Source organism: Neltuma alba, unplaced genomic scaffold (assembly GCF_004799145.2).
Source record: "Neltuma alba isolate B1F8T4 unplaced genomic scaffold, ASM479914v2 tig00011783_pilon, whole genome shotgun sequence".
Taxonomy (NCBI): Eukaryota; Viridiplantae; Streptophyta; class Magnoliopsida; order Fabales; family Fabaceae; genus Neltuma; species Neltuma alba.
In genome coordinates, this window is record NW_021636406.1 from 347,079 (window position 1) to 366,446 (window position 19,368).

The 19,368-nt window shown below is 33.6% G+C and overlaps 2 protein-coding genes and 1 pseudogene across 3 annotated transcripts; 2 read left to right on the forward strand and 1 right to left on the reverse strand.

The window, feature by feature from the left end:
- The first annotated feature begins 635 nt into the window (after positions 1-635).
- On the forward strand, positions 636-4,765 carry LOC114717939 (cytochrome P450 734A1-like). The gene is made up of 5 exons (XM_028903176.1): positions 636-919; positions 1,116-1,685; positions 1,975-2,219; positions 3,189-3,552; positions 4,143-4,765. Exons 2-5 carry the CDS (start codon positions 1,203-1,205, stop codon positions 4,560-4,562), a joined length of 1,512 nt encoding a protein of 503 aa, XP_028759009.1. The 5' UTR covers positions 636-919; positions 1,116-1,202; the 3' UTR covers positions 4,563-4,765.
- Positions 4,766-6,945: 2,180 nt separating this feature from the next.
- On the forward strand, positions 6,946-11,168 carry LOC114717941 (nudix hydrolase 25-like). 2 transcript variants are annotated; one of them, XM_028903178.1, is made up of 6 exons: positions 6,946-7,143; positions 7,886-7,936; positions 8,388-8,480; positions 8,824-8,918; positions 10,317-10,456; positions 10,838-11,168. In XM_028903178.1, the coding sequence occupies exons 1-6, from the start codon at positions 7,078-7,080 to the stop codon at positions 10,924-10,926; spliced, it is 534 nt and encodes a 177-aa protein (XP_028759011.1). In that variant the 5' UTR covers positions 6,946-7,077; the 3' UTR covers positions 10,927-11,168. The 2 variants fall into 2 exon arrangements, with proteins under 2 accessions (XP_028759011.1, XP_028759012.1); XM_028903179.1 differs by having other exon boundaries at positions 6,958-7,143; positions 10,317-10,428.
- Positions 11,169-11,854: 686 nt separating this feature from the next.
- On the reverse strand, positions 11,855-14,375 carry LOC114717972 (patatin-like protein 1; annotated as a pseudogene).
- Positions 14,376-19,368: the final 4,993 nt, after the last annotated feature.

Genomic DNA, 19,368 nt, shown 5'->3' on the forward strand with positions numbered 1-19,368 from the left:
TATTGGAAAAGGAATCTTTGATGGTAGACTATAAATGAGAACGGAATTTCCTAAGCATTTATTATCCCCTTAAAATTATCATTAAATGAAAACTAAAATATATATTTAATCTTTTAATTTTATATAATATTTTAATTTGGTCTCTTAATTTTAAAAAGTATGTTTTTAATCTTTTAACTCTAAATTTTTTTAAAAAAATAATGAAATTAAGATCTTAAATATTAATAAAATATTTTTAAATATTAATAATTTTTAAAACATCCATGATTGTTATAAAAAATTCATTAAAGCCTAATGATTTTAGGATTAAATGACCAAATATATACTTTTTAAAATTAAGAAATCAAATTAAAATCTTATACAAAATTAAAAGACTAAATATATATTTTAGTCCTAAATGAAAATAGTAAATGACTAAGGAGATGTGGAGACATTTTTCTTTTTTCCTTTTGTTGGCCAAAGATCACCTCTTTTTCTTTTTTTTCCCTTTTTTTTTTTCGCTGGCGTTAAATCTAATTTGACCTTCCTGCAAAAACCCTCTAAGTGCCACTGCCAAGGCTAAAATCGCAAAATGCCCTTCACTCCATTGTTGGAGAATCAATCACAACACACATTAGGCATATTTTTATGCAAATTTTCTCGGACAAGTATGGAAGGACCAACAAGTGTTTTATCCTGGTTTTTCAAGAAAAATCATTTTCATCAGTCCAAGACCTCAGTCCCATTCCCCAGATAAATATTGAAGACGAATATTTTAGTAGTATTTGTGCTGATGCCCTTCACAAATCCTGTGATCGCATGCCCCCTGTTTCTTGTCCTGTTTCTTGTTCGAAAATCAGCGATCACTAAATATTTAGTAAGTTTCGCTGTCTTGGAGGGAATAGCTGCCCAGAAGAAGACTAGCTTCATCTTTCTCAAGGTGAAAGTCAACGCCTTTGGTTTTAATCCATGCAGTGTTATCTTCCCTCTGCCTGTTTGAAAGTTTTGACCTTTACTTTGTTTTACTTTTATATTATTCATTACTCATTCAGTTCTGGTTCTCTGGAAGCTTCACTTGTGAGACAAAGTGAGAAATGAATGACTCGTATGTGAATTCTTTAAATTCTTTTGTGCAGCTCTCTGGATAGAATAAGATACTGCAAGAGAAGAACGTCAGAACCTGAGCTTTTGGATTCCTTAGTTTCATGATTTAACAATCATCCATGATTGTTCTCTTCATTACTTTGATTGTCCTTTTCACCTGCTTAGTGAAAATTTTGGACTCGATTTTCTGGGTCCCATGGAAAATCCAGAGTGATTTTCGCAAACAGGGGATCAGAGGGCCTGGCTACCGTCCGATCGTCGGGAACTCAGGGGATATCCGACGGCTGTATGCAGAAACTCAGTCCGAGCCAATCCCTTTTCACCATGATATCCTAAAACGGGTGCTGCCATTTTACCATAAGTGGTCAACCATGTATGGGAAAACCTTCCTCTACTGGTTCGGGTCAAAGCCCCGACTGGCAATAACCGACCCGGATATGGTTAAGGAAGTGTTGATGAGTAAGAGTGGAGACTTTTGTAAGTTGCCCTATAATCCTCAGTCTAAGCTTCTTTTTGGACAAGGACTTGTGGGCTTGGAAGGTGATCAATGGGCACTTCATAGGAGGATCATCAATCAAGCATTTAACCTGGAGCTTATCAAGGTGACTATTGTTCTGCTTTTTGTTATTATTAAGATGTTTTTAATGTATTTATGATGACATGATGATGCAACACTTTACTTTGCATTTGAGCACTGAGTATTTTTTATGTGTGTCGCCAGGATAAATCTCCATAAGAGAGTATATCATAGTTTAGTTTGTTCTTTAAGGTTTTCTTTTTCCTTTTTCAAGCTTCTTCTTGCCTTTGTATCAACGAAAAAAAGCTATGTTAACTTGCTTGGAATACAAAAACCAATGTCATCAACTATTTCTTGCGTGACAATTTTTGCAGGGGTGGGTGCCAGATATTGCAGCAAGTGTTCAAAGGACGCTAGAGAAGTGGGAGGAGATAGGGGGAGGAAGAGAAGAATTCGAGATAGATGTGCACAAAGAGATGCACAATGTTTCTGCAGAGGTTATATCGAGGACTGCATTTGGCAGCAGCTATGAAGAAGGCAAGCGTATTTTCAACTTACAAGAACAACAAATGCATCTTTTCTCCCAAGCAATCAGGAGTGTCTATATTCCCGGATTTAGGTAACCATGTTGGCTCTTCTTTTGTTCATTAGAACAAAGGCAGCTTTTAAAGAAAATATACAGAATTTAACTGGATTGCTTCAGTTTAAACTATCATGCTAATGGCTGATAATTAGGCTCACCAACACAGGCTTTATCCATATGAAGCTCATACATACCCCTTGAAGCTTCATACAAATTTAAGACACATGTATTAAACGCGACGCAACACTTTGAATTACAATTAACATTTCAAATATTGTCATTGTTATGTCACGATGTCCAACACTTTTGGTTTAAAGTACCATACTCTTAAGTTATGTCAGAATGGATAATTCAAGTCTGTCCTTTATATTTTGAGTACCAAATTTTGATCCATTTTGAATAAACAAAAGAAAGTGTTGGTGATATTCATTTATACTACCTCTAGTCCTTAATATAAGACCTCGTTTGGTACACAGCAGAGGAGAGAGAGAGAGAGAACTCGTGTGTATTATTATCTAACTGAATTTGGATGATTACAATTAAGGGAGATTTATAACTAATCCCTTTACTTTCAGTTAGTTAGACAGCTGGCAAAACAAATAGGACACATTATTACTATTTTCAACTGACTCGTATCAATTTGACTTTAAATATAAGATTCCAATCATTTTGTTTCTCATATTTATCTATTTTTTTCAAAGATAGTCCTTGTAATAATGATAGTTCCAGCTAATACACTTAGTTAGCAAGGATATTTTAGGACAAACAATACTATTTATTACAAATAACCAACTTAACTAGTTTTCTTAATTGCTCAAATTAGTCAACTAGCTTTTATATTAAGATCAGAGGTGGTAATTTTCAGTCAGTGTAAGAGCTACCTTTTGTTGAATTTGGTTCTGTTACTTGTTCTATAAAATTTTAACTGTACTGGAGATGTTTTACCTTCTTGACTTGCAAATTGAGTTCTAGCCATTTCTGTTTGAACTTTTAACAAAAGTACAGATATCTGCCAACTAAGAAGAACAGAGACAGGATGAGACTAGAAAAAGAAACTCGCGAATCAATTCAGAAGCTGATTGAAGCTAAGGCCAAACAAAGAGGAAATCCAAGAAATCTGTTAAGTTCACTGATGCATACATACAAGAATGAGGCTGGTGAAGAAGAGAGACTGACAATAGAAGAAATCATTGATGAATGTAAAACCTTCTACTTTGCTGGAAAGGATACTACTGCTAGTTTGATGACTTGGGCACTTCTTCTCCTTGCTAAACATCAAGAATGGCAAAGTAAGGCACGAGAAGAAATTCTTCATGTTGTCGGGCAAAGCCAGTTTCCACCTGCAGACAAATTAAATGACCTTAAGATTGTAAGCTCAAAAATTCATTTTCTAAGATCTACTTTTGGTTAGAATGCTGCTCTGAATTCGTATAAGGTTTAGAATGCAGATTGTTGTACACGGTTATTTGTCAAAATATCTAAATAATCACTGATATATATGTATATTATAGCTTCATGAGTAATCTGCAGAAATTCAGAAAAATTAGCCATGTTAAGGGGAAAAGGAAAAAATAACAGCAAATGAATTTCAATCATACAATTGTGATCAATCAATGTTATAGCTGCAAAAGTGGTGCTGTAGTAAAATTCTCTTAGATTGTATAAATAAATGAACAACTATTGAGTTCTTAGGTCTGCTACTAAAATCCCATTTTGCTGCTATAAATATGACTTCATTTGGCTTACTCAAGATGCTTTTTGTATGTCTGAAAGTTCAACATTGTTTCTACCACCTCTGAAAGCATGAACATGGAACAAAATTAAACTTGTAAGTATTAAAATCATATTTAGGGGACAAAAGTGGTTGTACTTACGATTAATTCATCATTAATCAGTGTGATTGAAACAAATATCTGTATTGATCAACATTGACCATTGTTTGTTGACATTTCGCAACAGGTTGGGATGATAATTAATGAAACACTTAGGTTGTACCCTCCTGGTGTGATGTTAATGAGACAAACATCTAAAAGGGTTATGGTAGGTAATCTTAGTGTTCCTGCCAAGACTCAACTCCACTTGGTATTGGCTGCAATCCACCATGACAGAGAGGTTTGGGGAGAAGATTGCCATGAGTTCAATCCGGACAGGTTTAGTGAACCTCGAAGACATATAGCCGCGTTCTTTCCTTTTGGACTCGGCCCTCGAACTTGCGTAGGTCAAAATTTAGCAATGGTTGAGGCAAAGATTGCTCTTGCAATGATCATTCGCAATTACAGTTTTGCTGTGTCTCCAACCTATTGCCATTCTCCTATATTGTTCATTACTTTGAAGCCACAACATGGTGCACAAATCCTCTTCACGAGGATTTCATGCTGATATATGTCATGCCCTTGGATTGTTCTCTACCGTGTTTTCTGGTTTGTTTGTATGTGTGAGTCTTTTTTTTTTTTTGGCCATTTGGAAGGAAAGATCGTTTTAGATATTTTTAAAGTCTCTTGTAATTTGGGAAGCTGAACATGTAAATTTGCGGTGAAGCTAATAGTAGTTTTGTGAACTGACGTAGCATCATTTTCATGTGATGTGATGAAGGTTTGGTTGGTTGCCTGGTTGGCATCATTCTCCACAACACTTGACTAGACAGACTGATTTGATCGTTGTACTAGCAAACTGGACATGTTCAAAACATTTGCAAAATTGATTTAGTGAAAAATCAGTCAAAGAAATGATAAAATAAGCTAAAAACATGTAAATAAAAATTGTTTTTTTTTATAATAATATAAATTTGTGAAGAATAAAATTTAGAAAAATTCATTATGACACATGAATCACGGTACAATAATAAAATTAGTTTTATGTAATTTAAAATAAGAAATATTTGTGTAACTTAACTCTTATGTGAAAGGGACTGAGTCGTGATAATTAAAGATAAGAAGATTAAGTAAAATAAAATAGATTTCCTTTGAAGTAATGTCTCAAATTTGACTTTAGTGAATAAAACAATTATATTAGGAGAACTTTGTTTGTCATGTAAAAATCAATCAAACTAGCTTAAGAGTCATTTTTGCGCTGAAAATATTTGTAAAGGAGGTATGGATATTTGAAATTTTGTTCAGCTTAACGTTACTCTGTATATTCAAAACGCTGATTATCAATGTTAATTTTTTAATAGTTATGCATATTTAGGATCACTTACAAAAGTCACTTTTAAACCTTACAATTTATCTAATATATTTACCTTGTACGCTATAAAATCAGTTAAAATAAGCTAAGACAAACACTTAAATTTGAATTAACTGATAATATTGACAATGTTAAATATCTTAATTTTTATGTTTGTATTAAATTTGATTAGAAGGAGATGATCTTTTGTTTCCAATATTATGATAAAACTAATATTTGCGAGAAGTGGAAGAAAAGATACTGTGGATGGTTTCAAAAAGCAAAGGACTTCTTTTTTCTTTTTCTTTTTTTTTTTGGGTGAAGAAAAGCAAAGGACTTCTGACCAGTGGATAACGCAAGTGGGGATCTTTTTGCCTTTATTATATTCCCTTCTCTCTTTTTTTCAAAAAACAAAAACCTGAAATGCAACGGGCAAAACAAGAAAAGAAAAGAAAAAGAAATGATGGATTGATCACTTGATCCAACAATTCCTTAATATAAGGCGAGCCACTGAAAGTCAACGCCGTTGGTGGTGGGGCCCACCACTTTTTGATTCTTTTGTTGCTTGTTGCGTTTCCCCCTCCTGTCTCTCCGCGTGTTCACCTCATTCACCGCGCCACCATCGGCGTAGCTTTTGCTATCTTGCGCCCCACTCTCTTTTCGTTCCTCTGCGCTCCGTCTCATCTTATCACCATGCGCCCTCATCTTTCCCTTGTTTATATTTACCTTTCAAGCCTCAAGCTACGTGCTTGATGCTTCTCAGCTGTCGCCAATAACCTCATATTAAAACTTTTCTAATAATGGAAGATCATAAATCTAATCTTAATCAAATTATTTTTAATTTTCTTGAATAACCCAACAATCACATTAGGTGAAAAGATTGGACTTTAATTTTACAATTAAATTTTGACTTTATTGTGGGCCAAGGGTTAGACCAAAACAATACTCATTTCCACCTAATCATTGACATTTTAAGTTTTGATATGAAGTACTGTATCATATTTCATATTTTTAATATAAGGCCTAACCAATTAATTTAAAAAGATGGGAGAAACTAAAAAAAATACTTTAAAATATTTATATTTATCATTTTTTAAATAACTTGCTTAATTTATAAATTGATATATAATATAATGATACATATAAGTATTTAAAAAAAATCATGTAATATATATTATGATTAAGTAATTTTTAACTTTTTAAATATTTTTAAATTAGTTAACCGAGACTTGAATTAAATATCAAAGGTAATAATTTAATTCATTGCTTGGTTGCCTACCTTTCCTCGTGATTTCAGCCATTTGGTGTTGATTTTTAGAACGGGAAAGGAAAAAAATACCAGGAGAGGCTCACAGTAGCAACCGTAGGCGAGCCACACTGGATCTCCACTCTTCAAAGCCAGGAAGAAAATTGGTGGGCGGGGTGCGTAGGACAAAAGTGCAGGAAACTCCACGCTCTTGTGTGCGCGTGTGAGAGTCACTTTTTTTCTTTTTTTGTCAGAGTCAGCGTCCGTCGCTCATTCCCACACATCAAATTAACGCGCACACGCCCCCACCCCACAGCTCGTGAGCTCACAGCGCATCACAACTCAAATTGACAAACAACCCAATTTGTTTTCTTCACTTTCTTCTATCTCACTCACACCGATCCCATCATCATCATCAACACAACACCACTGTTTTTATTTTACTTTTTCCCCACCTGAATCTCGGTTCTCTCTCAAGAAACAACCATGGAAGGCCTTCCCAAAGGTTACCGTCCCAACGTTGGAGTCTGTCTGATCAACTCCGATTTCCAGGTTTCCTCTCTGTCTCTGCCGTTTCTTGCTTAAGCTATAGAACTAGCGACTTTAAATGCACTTTTTTTTTGTTAACTGTTTGCCACATAAATGTACTGGGTTTTTGTTGCTATTGCCATTCGTTGGTTTGGGATCACTGTTATGTCCCCCCCCCCTTGTTTTCTCATTTTTATATCCTCTGCTAAATTGAAAAGTTTTAACCGGCAAGTTAATAAATAAAAAAGCTTCAAATTTTATCTCTGAGTTCTTTCAGTTTCTCATGTTGATTTATTTCTTTAAGTAATTTGGTGATTTGATCAGTAACTGAAACAAACACTAGCTCCGTAATTTCAGTGCTAGATTTGGGAAATTGGTATGATATGTTACTATTTTTTTCCCTTCCCTTTCTCGTGATTGCTTACATGAAAATTGCCAGGAAATTTACGAGCCGTTGTTTTTCTAAATTTTTTTTTGTCCCAGATTGAAAAATCTTCTGCTGATTTCACTTTAAATCTGGCCAGAATGAACTAACTACAGCTTATAATGGATGTTCTACTGATCTACTTTTTGTTTTCATTGTTTGAGATACAATGTTTCCAATCTTTTAAGCAAACTGATAATTTGAACATGAGATACCATATCTGTCGTTTAGAATTTATATTAATGTATCCAATTTAATTTGAAGAATATGAATCCTATTCTTTCATTGTTCATCCTGTTTTATGAGTAGCTCTGTATAACCCTGGTTTTCTTTTTGGCTCAGGTTTTTGTGGCTTCCAAATTGAATGTACCTGGAGCATGGCAAATGCCTCAGGTGAGATTTTTTCCCCCCTCCTTTACGGTGAATTCAAATGAGTCATAACCTGTAGCCAAAACATAGAATTAGAGAAGTGAAGGTATTACATAGTTCATAATTTGTTTGTCGGGGATATTGGTTGGATCTTATTGCATAAGATGTAATATGGATTTTCCTGTTGATTTAATGGACAACTCATTCTGGCCAAAAGAAAAAAAAAAGGGATAATTCATTACTATTTAGCATCAATGATAGAAAACGCTCTTTTCATTATATACTGGGGTCTATTTTGACCTTCCAAGATTGGACAACCTCACTTCTGGCAGGCTTAATATACAGCATTGCACTTGATGTGTTTCTTTTGTTTGAATATCAGACAGACTCTTTGCCATATTTTGGTAATCTTTTGTTACTAGTTCAAAATTTTCAGCTAAAATTTATTCTTTTCCTCTGTGATCTTGAATATCAGGGTGGGATTGAGGATGGTGAAGAACCAAAATCTGCTGCCATTAGAGAACTTCGAGAAGAAACAGGAATAGTATCTGCTGAAATAATTGCTGAGGTTTGTGCTAATCTGGCTCTTATCAGTCGGTTTTGGTTTGCTTTAGTATATTCTGCAAACAACAATGATTGTGCATGCTTACATCTAAGAGTAATACAGACAAGCACCATTTCACAAAATCCTGATATTTATGGAAATTCCTATACAATTCACAATTAAAAATTAAAAAATAAAAAAGATGAAGAGAAACAATATCAGATAAGAAATAAATGGAAACAACCTGCCTGACTGTGATTGAGGAAAAGCAAATATACTTTATATAAAAACGGTGGATTCTATTGGAAACTCTTGCCATCATTTTCTGATAATCAAGTGGAGGTTGATAAGAGATTGTGCTTTGCAGGTTCCAAGATGGTTGACTTATGACTTCCCTCCTCATGTGAAGGCCAAAGTTAATCGTCTGTGGGGAGGTGACTGGCATGGGCAGGCACAAAAATGGTGTGTTTTTTATTCTTTTTTTTTGGGGGGGGGGGGTGGGGTGGGGGAGACCCATAATACTTGACAATCCATAGAGATTCTTACTTTTGAATCTGTTAATTCCGTGGATAAAATTTTACCTATTCATGTGATGATGATCATATATGGGACCTTAAAGCTATGCAGTGTAGTTGATGGCCTTCCCCTTGGTGAACCCTGAAGTCACAATCCTTGCTGCTATTGGATATCTTGCTTCTTGGTTGATATCTTCATTTTGGCTCAAATTAAAGGAGGTTTAGTATAAGTAAATAACTTAGCATTCATATATGGGTTTACGTATCAGTAGTGCTATTAAAATGGGTCTAGCCAATATTCCCTGCTCAGCTCATCCCTGTAATACACATCTGATTAGTGAGTGTATATGAATTGATGCATGCCTGAGGTGAAGTTGTTGAACTGTGGAACAGCCTGTGAGCTAACTTTTCTCATTAGAACCAGGCATAATATGCCCATAAGCCTCAACAAATATACATCAAGGCTTGCAGCTCTACCCTAGGGTGCTTTTGGATCTTTAGTATGTAGTTAATTTGGGTTTCAGAATACTGAGCTCATTCAGTATTCTCTTCTAAGGTTGATTCCCATATTCTCTGAGAGGGCTTTTGTAGGAATACGCATAAGTTGACTTTTATTTATCAATTTTGTCTTCTATGTTAATTGCATGCATGATCTACCCGCAACCCCACGTCATTTACAGAAGTTGAGGTAAATAATGAATTAATGACTCTAACAGTGGAACATAACCTTTTTATTCGTATGGCTATATAAGATTCACTGTTTACTTTGATTAGAAATGTTTGATCACATGTTTGAATGAGGTTGTCTAAAATATTTGCTTGACTTGGTTGGATGTCTAAGTATGTTTAGTCTATTCAGTCAAAGTTAAAATAAGAATGTTTACTAATCAACGATGTGATTGATCGTTCTTATGTGGAGAGGGAATTTGTGGAGTTTCAGTCTTACGGTGAAATTTCGTTGTGGTTTAATTTGCATTAATAATATAATTTAATGATAAATACAAGATGTATCTATGAAATTTATGTGACATTATGCCTTCCTGAAGGATAAACATCAGGGTTTGTCATGCTTACCAAGTCCGGTTTCCCCAGCATACTACTCAGCTGTTGTAAAACAAAATAAGCTCTTCTTTGAATATACTTTTAACTATGCCTGTATTTTGCATGGCCAAAACAAAAAACTAAGCCTATATTTTCATATTGATGTTTAAACTGTAAGTAAAGACTCTGCCATTATTTTATTTAGCTGGTATTTCTTGCTCATGTTTGAACTCTATGACCAAATTTACATGGTTACTTTTTCAAAACTGTGCTTTTTATAACCTTGGATTTGAACATTCAATAGGTTCCTTATGCGGTTAACAAAAGATGACAGTGAAATCAATTTGGCAACTGGAGAAGCGGACCCAGAATTTGCTGAATGGAAATGGGCTCACCCTGAAGAAGTTATTGAGCAGGCTAGTTTCAGAATCTTGTTTACAGATAGTGAGTTTAGGCTTAATTAAATACACTTTTAATCCCCTTAGTCTTTCCCAAGTTTCAATTTGACCCTGTTAGTCCATAACCAGATATATTGCCCTCTGATTTTCTGAAATGATTCAATTGTGCTCCTGTCACTTATTCCATCAACAAAAACTTATTATTATCAGACTTAATCGTTTGCCTACTTTCACATTACATGACAGGCAACATTGAGGCATTTTAGAAAACACGAAGGCTAGTCAACATTGCTTGCTTTTGAACTGAAGCGAACATATTGAAACTTTTCTTTTTTTTGGGGGGGGGGGCAAGGGGGAAAAAGTGTATTGAAGCCTAAATTTGATCATTTTATCTCTGCGAAGAACTGATTGCTATAACTGATTACAGGCAGTGGACTACAAGAGACCAACTTACGAAGAAGTTATAAGAACCTTCATGCCATACTTTCAAGGGAACTCAATGTCAGGCAAATGTAAATCGACAAAGTGGTGAATATATGAGTTTGCATTGTAGTTTTATGCATTTCCTTAACTGATTTCGGCACACGCTGTTCTTTGTAAATGGATAATAGTTGCCAGTTAGAACTTCTCTTTAGGTGGTTGCCTTGTAATAATTAAAATATATGCCCAGAATTACATGGTTTTGTTTCAAAATTTGATGCAACGATGATTGTGAATGTGTATAGAAATGGTCAGTAAAGTAACGGTAATTTAGAATAGGGATAATGTGCAAATTTACTCCGAAAGTATGCAGCTAGGAGCTATGGATGTCTAGAAGTTTTTAAAGTCTCAACGTCTGTCTCGGAAGTTACAAAAACGTAGCAATATTGCCCTGACAGTTAATCCACTCAATTTTGGCTGTTAATTTGACTAGATTGCTTGTGTGGCACGCCACATGGGACTCTCCCTTCCTCTCTTCCATGTCACCCTCCACCTCATCATCTCCCTCTCCTACTCTTTTTTCTAGAAAATCTCTCTCTCCCCCATTCAAGTTCTATCCTCTGCTACTTCTGCCCTCTTAATCGAATGCAATATTAGAAGATATTTTATTTTCTCCGCCAACTCCTTCAAACTTCATCTTTGGGACCTAAAGTGTGTGTATGCTATTAATGTACAGAGGAGAGAGAGCAATAAAGAGGAAGAAGACAAAAGATTGGGTAAAATATTTCATTGATCTTAACCTGTAGCCGATGAACTTCTCTGTCAAAGGATGTGAAGATCTATTCAAGTAGCCGACGCGCGTCCGTTTATGGCATCTTCCACCATTTGCCCAGCTCTCACCCCTCTCGTTAAGAAGAAAACCAGCACCACCGGAATGGCATTCCCACCAACTCCTCTACTGAAGGATGTGAAGACCCATTCCAATGTTCGACAACGTCCTCCCTAACTATTAGCATAACTCCTCTCATCTTCTGTCTCGATGAAGACTGTTCACTGTAAGCTCCACCTACATAACCAAATTATAAATTAAAAAGAAAAAAGAAAAAGCTTCACTCGCACCAGAAAGTTGACAGCCCAACTAAATTAAAGCCGACATTCTAATCATCCGTCTCTCTCCCTCCCACCTACATAACCAATCTTTTTAAAGACGTTGAGAGCACAGGGTAAAAGTAATTAATGCATGTTATCCAGGAAGGAATCTGTAAGATTTAAAAATTACTGCAATAATTTAGGGTTCTCTCCAAAGAAACGCTCCTCACAGGTGAAAAGATCCTAGCTTGCTTTGCATGCACCTGGACAGAGACACGCCGTGACAAACAAAGCTAGAGAGAAGCTTGACTCAAATTGGAAAGGACAAAATGAATTAGTTTTACGTATAAATGGTTAATCACAAAAGTTCTTTTAAGTTGTCAATATTTAACAATCTGTTGTCATTTCTTGCACAGGATCTTGTTATTGCATGCTACTTACTTGTTCTAAAATATTTTGGTGATTAGATTGCTTATATAGAACTGCACAGTAATTCTCTCGAAAATAAAATGATAGTGATAGCGTTGGAAGGAAGAAAACATACAGGGTTATTTGCAGCAACACCAACATCAATGAGGTTGAACTCCTGACCTTGGCGCTTGTCATTTTGGGTGGTGAAATAATGAGCAGGCAGATACTTGGTGCTGCTCAAGTTGAAATGCATCTATATCAGAGAGCAATGCATTCACTCCTGGCTTCTTCGTTTGCTGTCTTATTGTCCAACAACACATGTACATTCATGTCACAGCCCATAGTTGAAACAATTTTAGGTAAACCAGCAACAGATGGAGAGAAGGAGATGAACCTTAAAAGTGGAGAAAACAGTGGGTTGAAGGCGTTTGAGGTCGAAGGTAGGGATGACAACATTGGTCAATGTTTGGTTCAATCTGGTGTTTCCCAAGCTGTTCCTTAATAAGATTACGCAATTACTTCCCGTCGTACTTTGGTACTGCTAGCATTTTCCCCTCCTTCACCCGCATGACATCACTAAACATTTTGCGTGTGTTTATGTGCTTAAAATTTAGGAGATTGTGTGTAATTTAATTTAATTAGAAAAACTAATCATTTAGTCCTTATATTTTTTTTCCTTAATTACAACTCAATCCTTCAAGTATCAGCCATTTAATCGCTTGGTTTTTACATTTTAGAAAATTATATAGTCCTTCATGGATTGAACTATAATCATGTCACAAAGTGCAGAGACTAATTAACAGATTAAATGGTTAAAACTTGAGAGTCTGAATTGTGTCAAGTTAAATTTTAAAAACTGAATCAAATTTATAAAAAGATAATTTAAAGATCAAGGAATTGAGTTGTAATTAAGGCCTCTTGTTTTCATTTGGAACAGTGAGCATTGCAGTCATTAATCCTCCTGTACTTGTTCCTGCTATTACATCAAAATAATCTGCCAATCTTGCGTCTTCTTCATCCAGCTTCTGCACCACATAATACAGACACATATACTTTAAAATAAACAATCTTTATATGCGTCCAAATCTCATGGGCTCAAGTTAAATTCTTTCTAATAGGTGCATGATCTCGTGAGTGGACAAACGTATCAAATGAGTTTCACCACGGAAAAAGCCAAAATTTAGCCATGAGGACATTAAGATTGAAAAGCATACACATACATAGTATTTTCTGTCCTTAATATAAGAGTTAGTTGGGATTGTAGATTTGATCTTAAATATAAAACTTTAATTTACTTTGTCTTCTGTAATTATTTTTTTCCAAATTACTATCTCCGGTCCTATTTATAAGACCTTGTTTGTAAACTATAAACTAGATCTTATAATTAGGACTAGATGTAGCATTTACTTAGCTTATAAGGTGATACATAATCTAATGTTACATAGGGATACTTTAGAGAGATCAAATCACATTGTTTATAATTAGTTAATTTATTTAATTTTCTTAATCTACTTAAATTCATTAAGTAGCTCTTACATCATTTCAAAGGATCATAAATGTATAACACCTAAAAATAAATAATACTCCCTCCAATCCTAAATATAGCAATTAGACAAGAAATTTACTTTGGTCATAAATGTAAAAGCTTGTTGCCCTTTGTATTTCAAATCTTTCATAATTGTTTCTCCAAAGGACATATTGTGAGATTTCTATCAAAGGCAGTTCAAATTTATATGATTAAAAAAAGTATTTTACATACATATGTTACAAATAATTAACTTAACTAATATTCTTAATTTAAGTCAATTAGTACCTAGCTCTTATATTAAAAACAAGAGAGATAGTACTAAGAAAACACTGAAAACTACAGAGAATATATAGGTTGAATTCCATTCCATATTGTTAAAAACTTGAAGCTGTGATTCGAGGAAGGCAAGGATAATGCCAGGAATGATTCCTCGGACGCCCCCACCATCAATGCTGAGCACTATAACATGTTCTCCTTGCTTTGAGGTTGCCATGAACTTGCTAAAGTGCAGTTCCATGGCTTTTGAGCTACGGACTATTATTCTTGGAGCCTTATATAGAGTTTTTAATTAACATGTAGCACAATCTTCATAATTGATGTGTGTGCACGTAAGCTGCTTATTGTTGTCCCATGTGATCAATACCTCTTCGTTAATTAACGTAGTTAATGCTGCTAAAGTAGCTAGTTGTCTTCTTTTATTCATCACCATATATAATTATAACATGAATATTCTCTTAATATTGGTGCTTGTAATATTGCATGGATATGGTATGATACAAGGAAGGTGGATCACTCTGAAAATATGGTAGTCTTTATTACTAACAAAATTAACTCACCTTGATAATGAATTTAATTTAATAAAAAATTGATGTCCCCTGGCTCAATCATTATAACTGTATAATTAGTTAGATTTAAATCATCAACAAATCCAAGGGTAATGGTTGGCATATTAACCTCTCATGAAATGAGAGCATGCCTGAGTTGTTTAGTTATTGAATAGGTTGGATTCAATCTCATTTGCATAACTTTCTCTAGTCTTAACAGAATTCCATAAATAAAAAAAATAGTTAAAATTAGTTAAATACAATAAATATATAAAAATGTATCTTGTTTTTTTTTAAAATTATTATTTATGGAAGAGAGAAGATAATGGGAAGAAAAAAATAAGTACATAGAAATATTAATATAGTGATACTATATGTAATTAATAAAAAAATTGGTTAAAATTTTAGACATTGATCTTTTGAGTGAATCTTGTAAATAAGATCAGAATACTCTCAAAAAAAATATTTTATACTACTTCCTATCTTTAATATAAGAATTAGTTGAAGATTTAATTTAGTTCTAAATATAAAATCTCAATCTATTTCCTCTCACATATTTATTTATTTATTTTCTAAAATAGTTCATTTGGTGATTACACATATTAATTAAATGTACTTTTTTGACATCGCACATATCAAAAGTACTTCATGAAAAGGTAGTCTCAATGCATATAATTAATAAGGGTATTTTATGAAAAACAATACTCCTCCGGGCCTAAATATAAGACATTTATACTAAAAGTATAAGGGTCTTATATTTAGAACTGGAGGAGTACTTATTTATTACAAATAACTAATGCCACCACGGGAAGCTTATCCTTTTATAATTATTTTTTCTTAAATGAAATATATACAACAGATAACTTATTTTTAGCGGGTGTTTGGATATCCCCAGAAGTGTTTTTTGAAAAACACTTTTACACAAATTGAGACAAATTCCTCCATATATTTACTTCGTATACCATAAAATTACTTTTAAAATTATAATTTGATTTTCATCCAAATACTTTTTTAAATAACATGAGCTGACAATATAGTCAAGAAGAATAAACTAAATTTCTAATAAGCTTGGTTCACCAAAAAAAATTTTCTAATAAGTTTGTATATTTAAAAAAAAAAAAAGTCTCTTTCTACCCAACATTGGAAGTAATAAATATACACAACATATCTCTTTATACACTATATATTCTTAATATCTTTAAATTAAGTATTTAACTTTTAATTTTTATATATCAAGGAGTACCTATTATATAAGATGAGAGGAAGTAATAATTACATGTAGTTGGGAATGCGCCTATCACCTTCGAATCATAATCATAATTCCCCTGGACCGCCTAGATTTACAAATCAGGAATCAGATTTTCCAGTGCCTTGGCCTTGGGTTATTAACGGTCTGATTAGTTAAACCGTCAACCGAACTCGTCAACAACTTGGTGTGGACCAAAAAACAGTTCATATAATTGATCCGGATTGGACCATAGTTGAGCCGTCATTAAGCTAGAACCCAGAGTTGGACCAGGAACTGAAATGGTTTTCAGAAAACTGGAGGTTTTTTAGCCTGACTGGAAAAGAAAAACTAAAAAAATTAAAAAAAATTGACCCCCCTCAAATATCCTAATATATTTTTAGACTATTTATAATTATATAGTATTATTTTATTAGAAATTTCATATATTGTGGTGTTAAAACTATGAGTCGTTAGCATTTTTGTTTTGATATCTGGTTTAGTCTTTAAAACAATGTTTTGATTTGAATGAATTAATAATTTTAAATATTTTAAACATACATAAATTTAAATATATAAGGTTTTAGTCTATTTTCAATGATTTCACTACAATTTTAGATTATTTAAATGTATTTCTAAATTATTTAATAATTTAATATTTTCATATATATTAATTATATATAATATTATTTTGAATTAATTATTGGGCCACCGGTCTGACTGGACGGTCTAGTCGGTCTAACCAATTAAATCGTAACCTTTTTATTTTTCTGGTTCGACTTCCTGCTTTTAAAATATTGGTTGTTACATCCGACGACAAGTGCCAAATAGAGTAACTCCATGCGTCAACCCCTAAAGGCGTCGCATCCCGCCTCATCAATTATTTTATATCCACAGATTTGACAAGGAATAAATTTAATATCTAAGGGTATTACAGAACAAATTAAATAAACGACTTTAAATAAATAGGAATAAAAAAAATCTTGGGAAAATGACAGAAAAAGGACGGTTGAAATTTGAAATGACAAAATGGGTATACAAATAACTGAAATGACCAAATGGGTATGGGGTATCAATCTGGAATTTTGTCAATTCGGTAGAAAGACTAAAATACCCTCAACTTCTCTGAAGATATGAACTGCAAAGAAAACAATAATATACCAGAAGAGAGAAAGGCTGAGAAGACGAAGCTAGAGCAAGGATGGAAATCTGGAAAAGAGGGAAAAGGTAAGCAATTTTTCCGTTAAAACGCTAGTATCACCCGATTTCTTTGTTGCTGCATGCTCGAATGGGGATGGGTCTGTGAGTGTAGAGGGTTTGGATGAATAATTTGACCAGGACGAGAGAGTGACGCGTCGGAAATGAAAAAATGGTGACAAACAGTAAGCATGAGGTGGTCAGTGTTGTTAAATTCATTACTGAAATTGTAAAATCCTATATTTAAGTTGTCAATGGAGTAAGTGGGTGTGTGTATTTTTTGGGTGTTTCGAAAGATAAATGAAATTGATTATTGGGTAACTAAAATATTGATTTATGCTTCTTTGTTGCAGGTTAGCAGGCTTTGATGACATCTGACATTGGGTCTAACATTGAGGAGCAATTTTTTTGGTGTAAATAGAATAACTTTTGAACCCTTAATTTTTTGGGAGAATAGTTGATAGAGAGGTTATCCTTTTTGTAAATGATGTTAACTGGGTAGGATATGTTTGTAATCTGAATGACAAGGAAACATTAGGTGGTGGTTTAATCTTAATGTTAACTTGTCATTTGAATACAAGTTATGTAACTTCTGTCATAGGCGTACTGGTTTTTGGTAAATATTATCACTTCAGTAGTCAATTCCATTATACATGTAGTAAAGTCTGAATGTTAATATAAACATATCATGATGTTCTTCAGGTGTACTTGTATGCTATTTTGTCAACATATTTTTACCATTTCCTTAATTCCTCCAAGGGAGATGGCGGAAGTTGCCAATGGGCATGACCGGAGTGGTTAATTTGATTACAAATGTTGTTACTCACATTACAAATGTTGTTATTATCATTATCGGGGTAGTGAATGGCTATGGCATGTCATCTTACAAGCATGTGTGTGTGTTCATTGCTGCTGGGGCTATTAATGCTTGAGGTTGCGGGATTCAAGTTTTGGAAATTTAGAAGCTGATATAATAGTGTTCAGAGACTGTTTAATGAATCTGAATTATATATTAGCATGTTCTGAAAGTGAAAATAATTTACAGATTATATATTATTGCTAGTTGAAATGTTTTGAAGGTTAAAAGCTGATTCAATACTTGTAAAATATTTGTATATATATAGTATATGGGTTATTGCTTGTGAATTGATGCTTGTGAAATTAAAGTATCGAGGCATAAAACTGATTTTCCTTTCTTCTTCTTTTTTTTTTAAAAAACTGTTGGTTTGAGGATTGAAGATCTAGAGATTAAAAATTGATGTGGACATAATGATTTATGTCTCTAAGTGCTGAATTATGATTGTGCTGTTTGAATCAGATTGTTTTACAGCCTATGAGCTCAAAGTAGGAGCTGAAAAATCAGTTTCAAGTTACTGAATTATGCATTCGTGTGGTGGCTAGTGAATCATGACCTTAATTCAAGACATGACAAAGCATTGAGCTTGTTTTCATCAAATGAAGCCACCACACTGACCAAAAGACAGCATCTGTGGTAGTAGTAAAGATTACGTAAATTAAACATATAGTATTTGTGAAAGTAGTGTTCAGATATTGTCAAAATACTTGACTTATGGTTGTAGGTTGTAAGTTATGATATTTGTTGGCTTAATTTAAATCTTTTTTGGAATAATTTCACTAAACAAGTAATAATAATTACAGCATGCATAATGAAAGTTGTAACTTCTGTCATGGCATTTGCAACTCAATTATTTGTACCCCAAATTACATCTATTTGGACCCAAATTTCACTACACACGTAATGGGATTAACAACATTCGTAATGCAAGTGACCACTTCCGTATTACCATTTGCAACTCGTTTATTTTAAACTAAAGTAACATGTATTTGGAGCCAATTTCACTACTCCGATAATGATAATGACAACATTTATAATATGAATTACAATTTTTGTAATGAGAGTTATCATCTTGCTATTGTTATTTGCAACTCGTTTATTTCAAACCCAAGTAATATATATTTGGAGCTAATTTCACACTCCTGATAATGATAATGACAAAATTTGTAATGTGAATTACAACTTTCGTAATGAGAGTTACAATTTCGCTATTGTCATTTGCAACTGGTTAATGTGAAATGAATTTAACATGTATTTGGAGCCAATTTTACTACCCTAATAATGATAATGATAATATTTGTAACGTGAATTACAACTTTTGCAATAAGAGTTACTATCTCGCTATTGCCATTTGTTAACTCATTTCTTTCAAACTCAAATAACATCTATTTTCAACCAATTTTACTAC

Bases quoted from the DNA above. Each gene is read 5' to 3' on its own strand.
- LOC114717939 (XM_028903176.1), top strand. From the start codon at position 1,203: ATGATTGTTCTCTTCATTACTTTGATTGTCCTTTTCACCTGCTTAGTG. The intron at 1,686-1,974 runs GTGACTATTGTT...CAATTTTTGCAG, and splicing joins TTAACCTGGAGCTTATCAAG to GGGTGGGTGCCAGATATTGC. The intron at 2,220-3,188 runs GTAACCATGTTG...ACAAAAGTACAG, and splicing joins GTCTATATTCCCGGATTTAG to ATATCTGCCAACTAAGAAGA.
- LOC114717941 (XM_028903178.1), top strand. From the start codon at position 7,078: ATGGAAGGCCTTCCCAAAGGTTACCGTCCCAACGTTGGAGTCTGTCTG. The intron at 8,481-8,823 runs GTTTGTGCTAAT...TGTGCTTTGCAG, and splicing joins CTGCTGAAATAATTGCTGAG to GTTCCAAGATGGTTGACTTA. The intron at 8,919-10,316 runs GTGTGTTTTTTA...AACATTCAATAG, and splicing joins CATGGGCAGGCACAAAAATG to GTTCCTTATGCGGTTAACAA.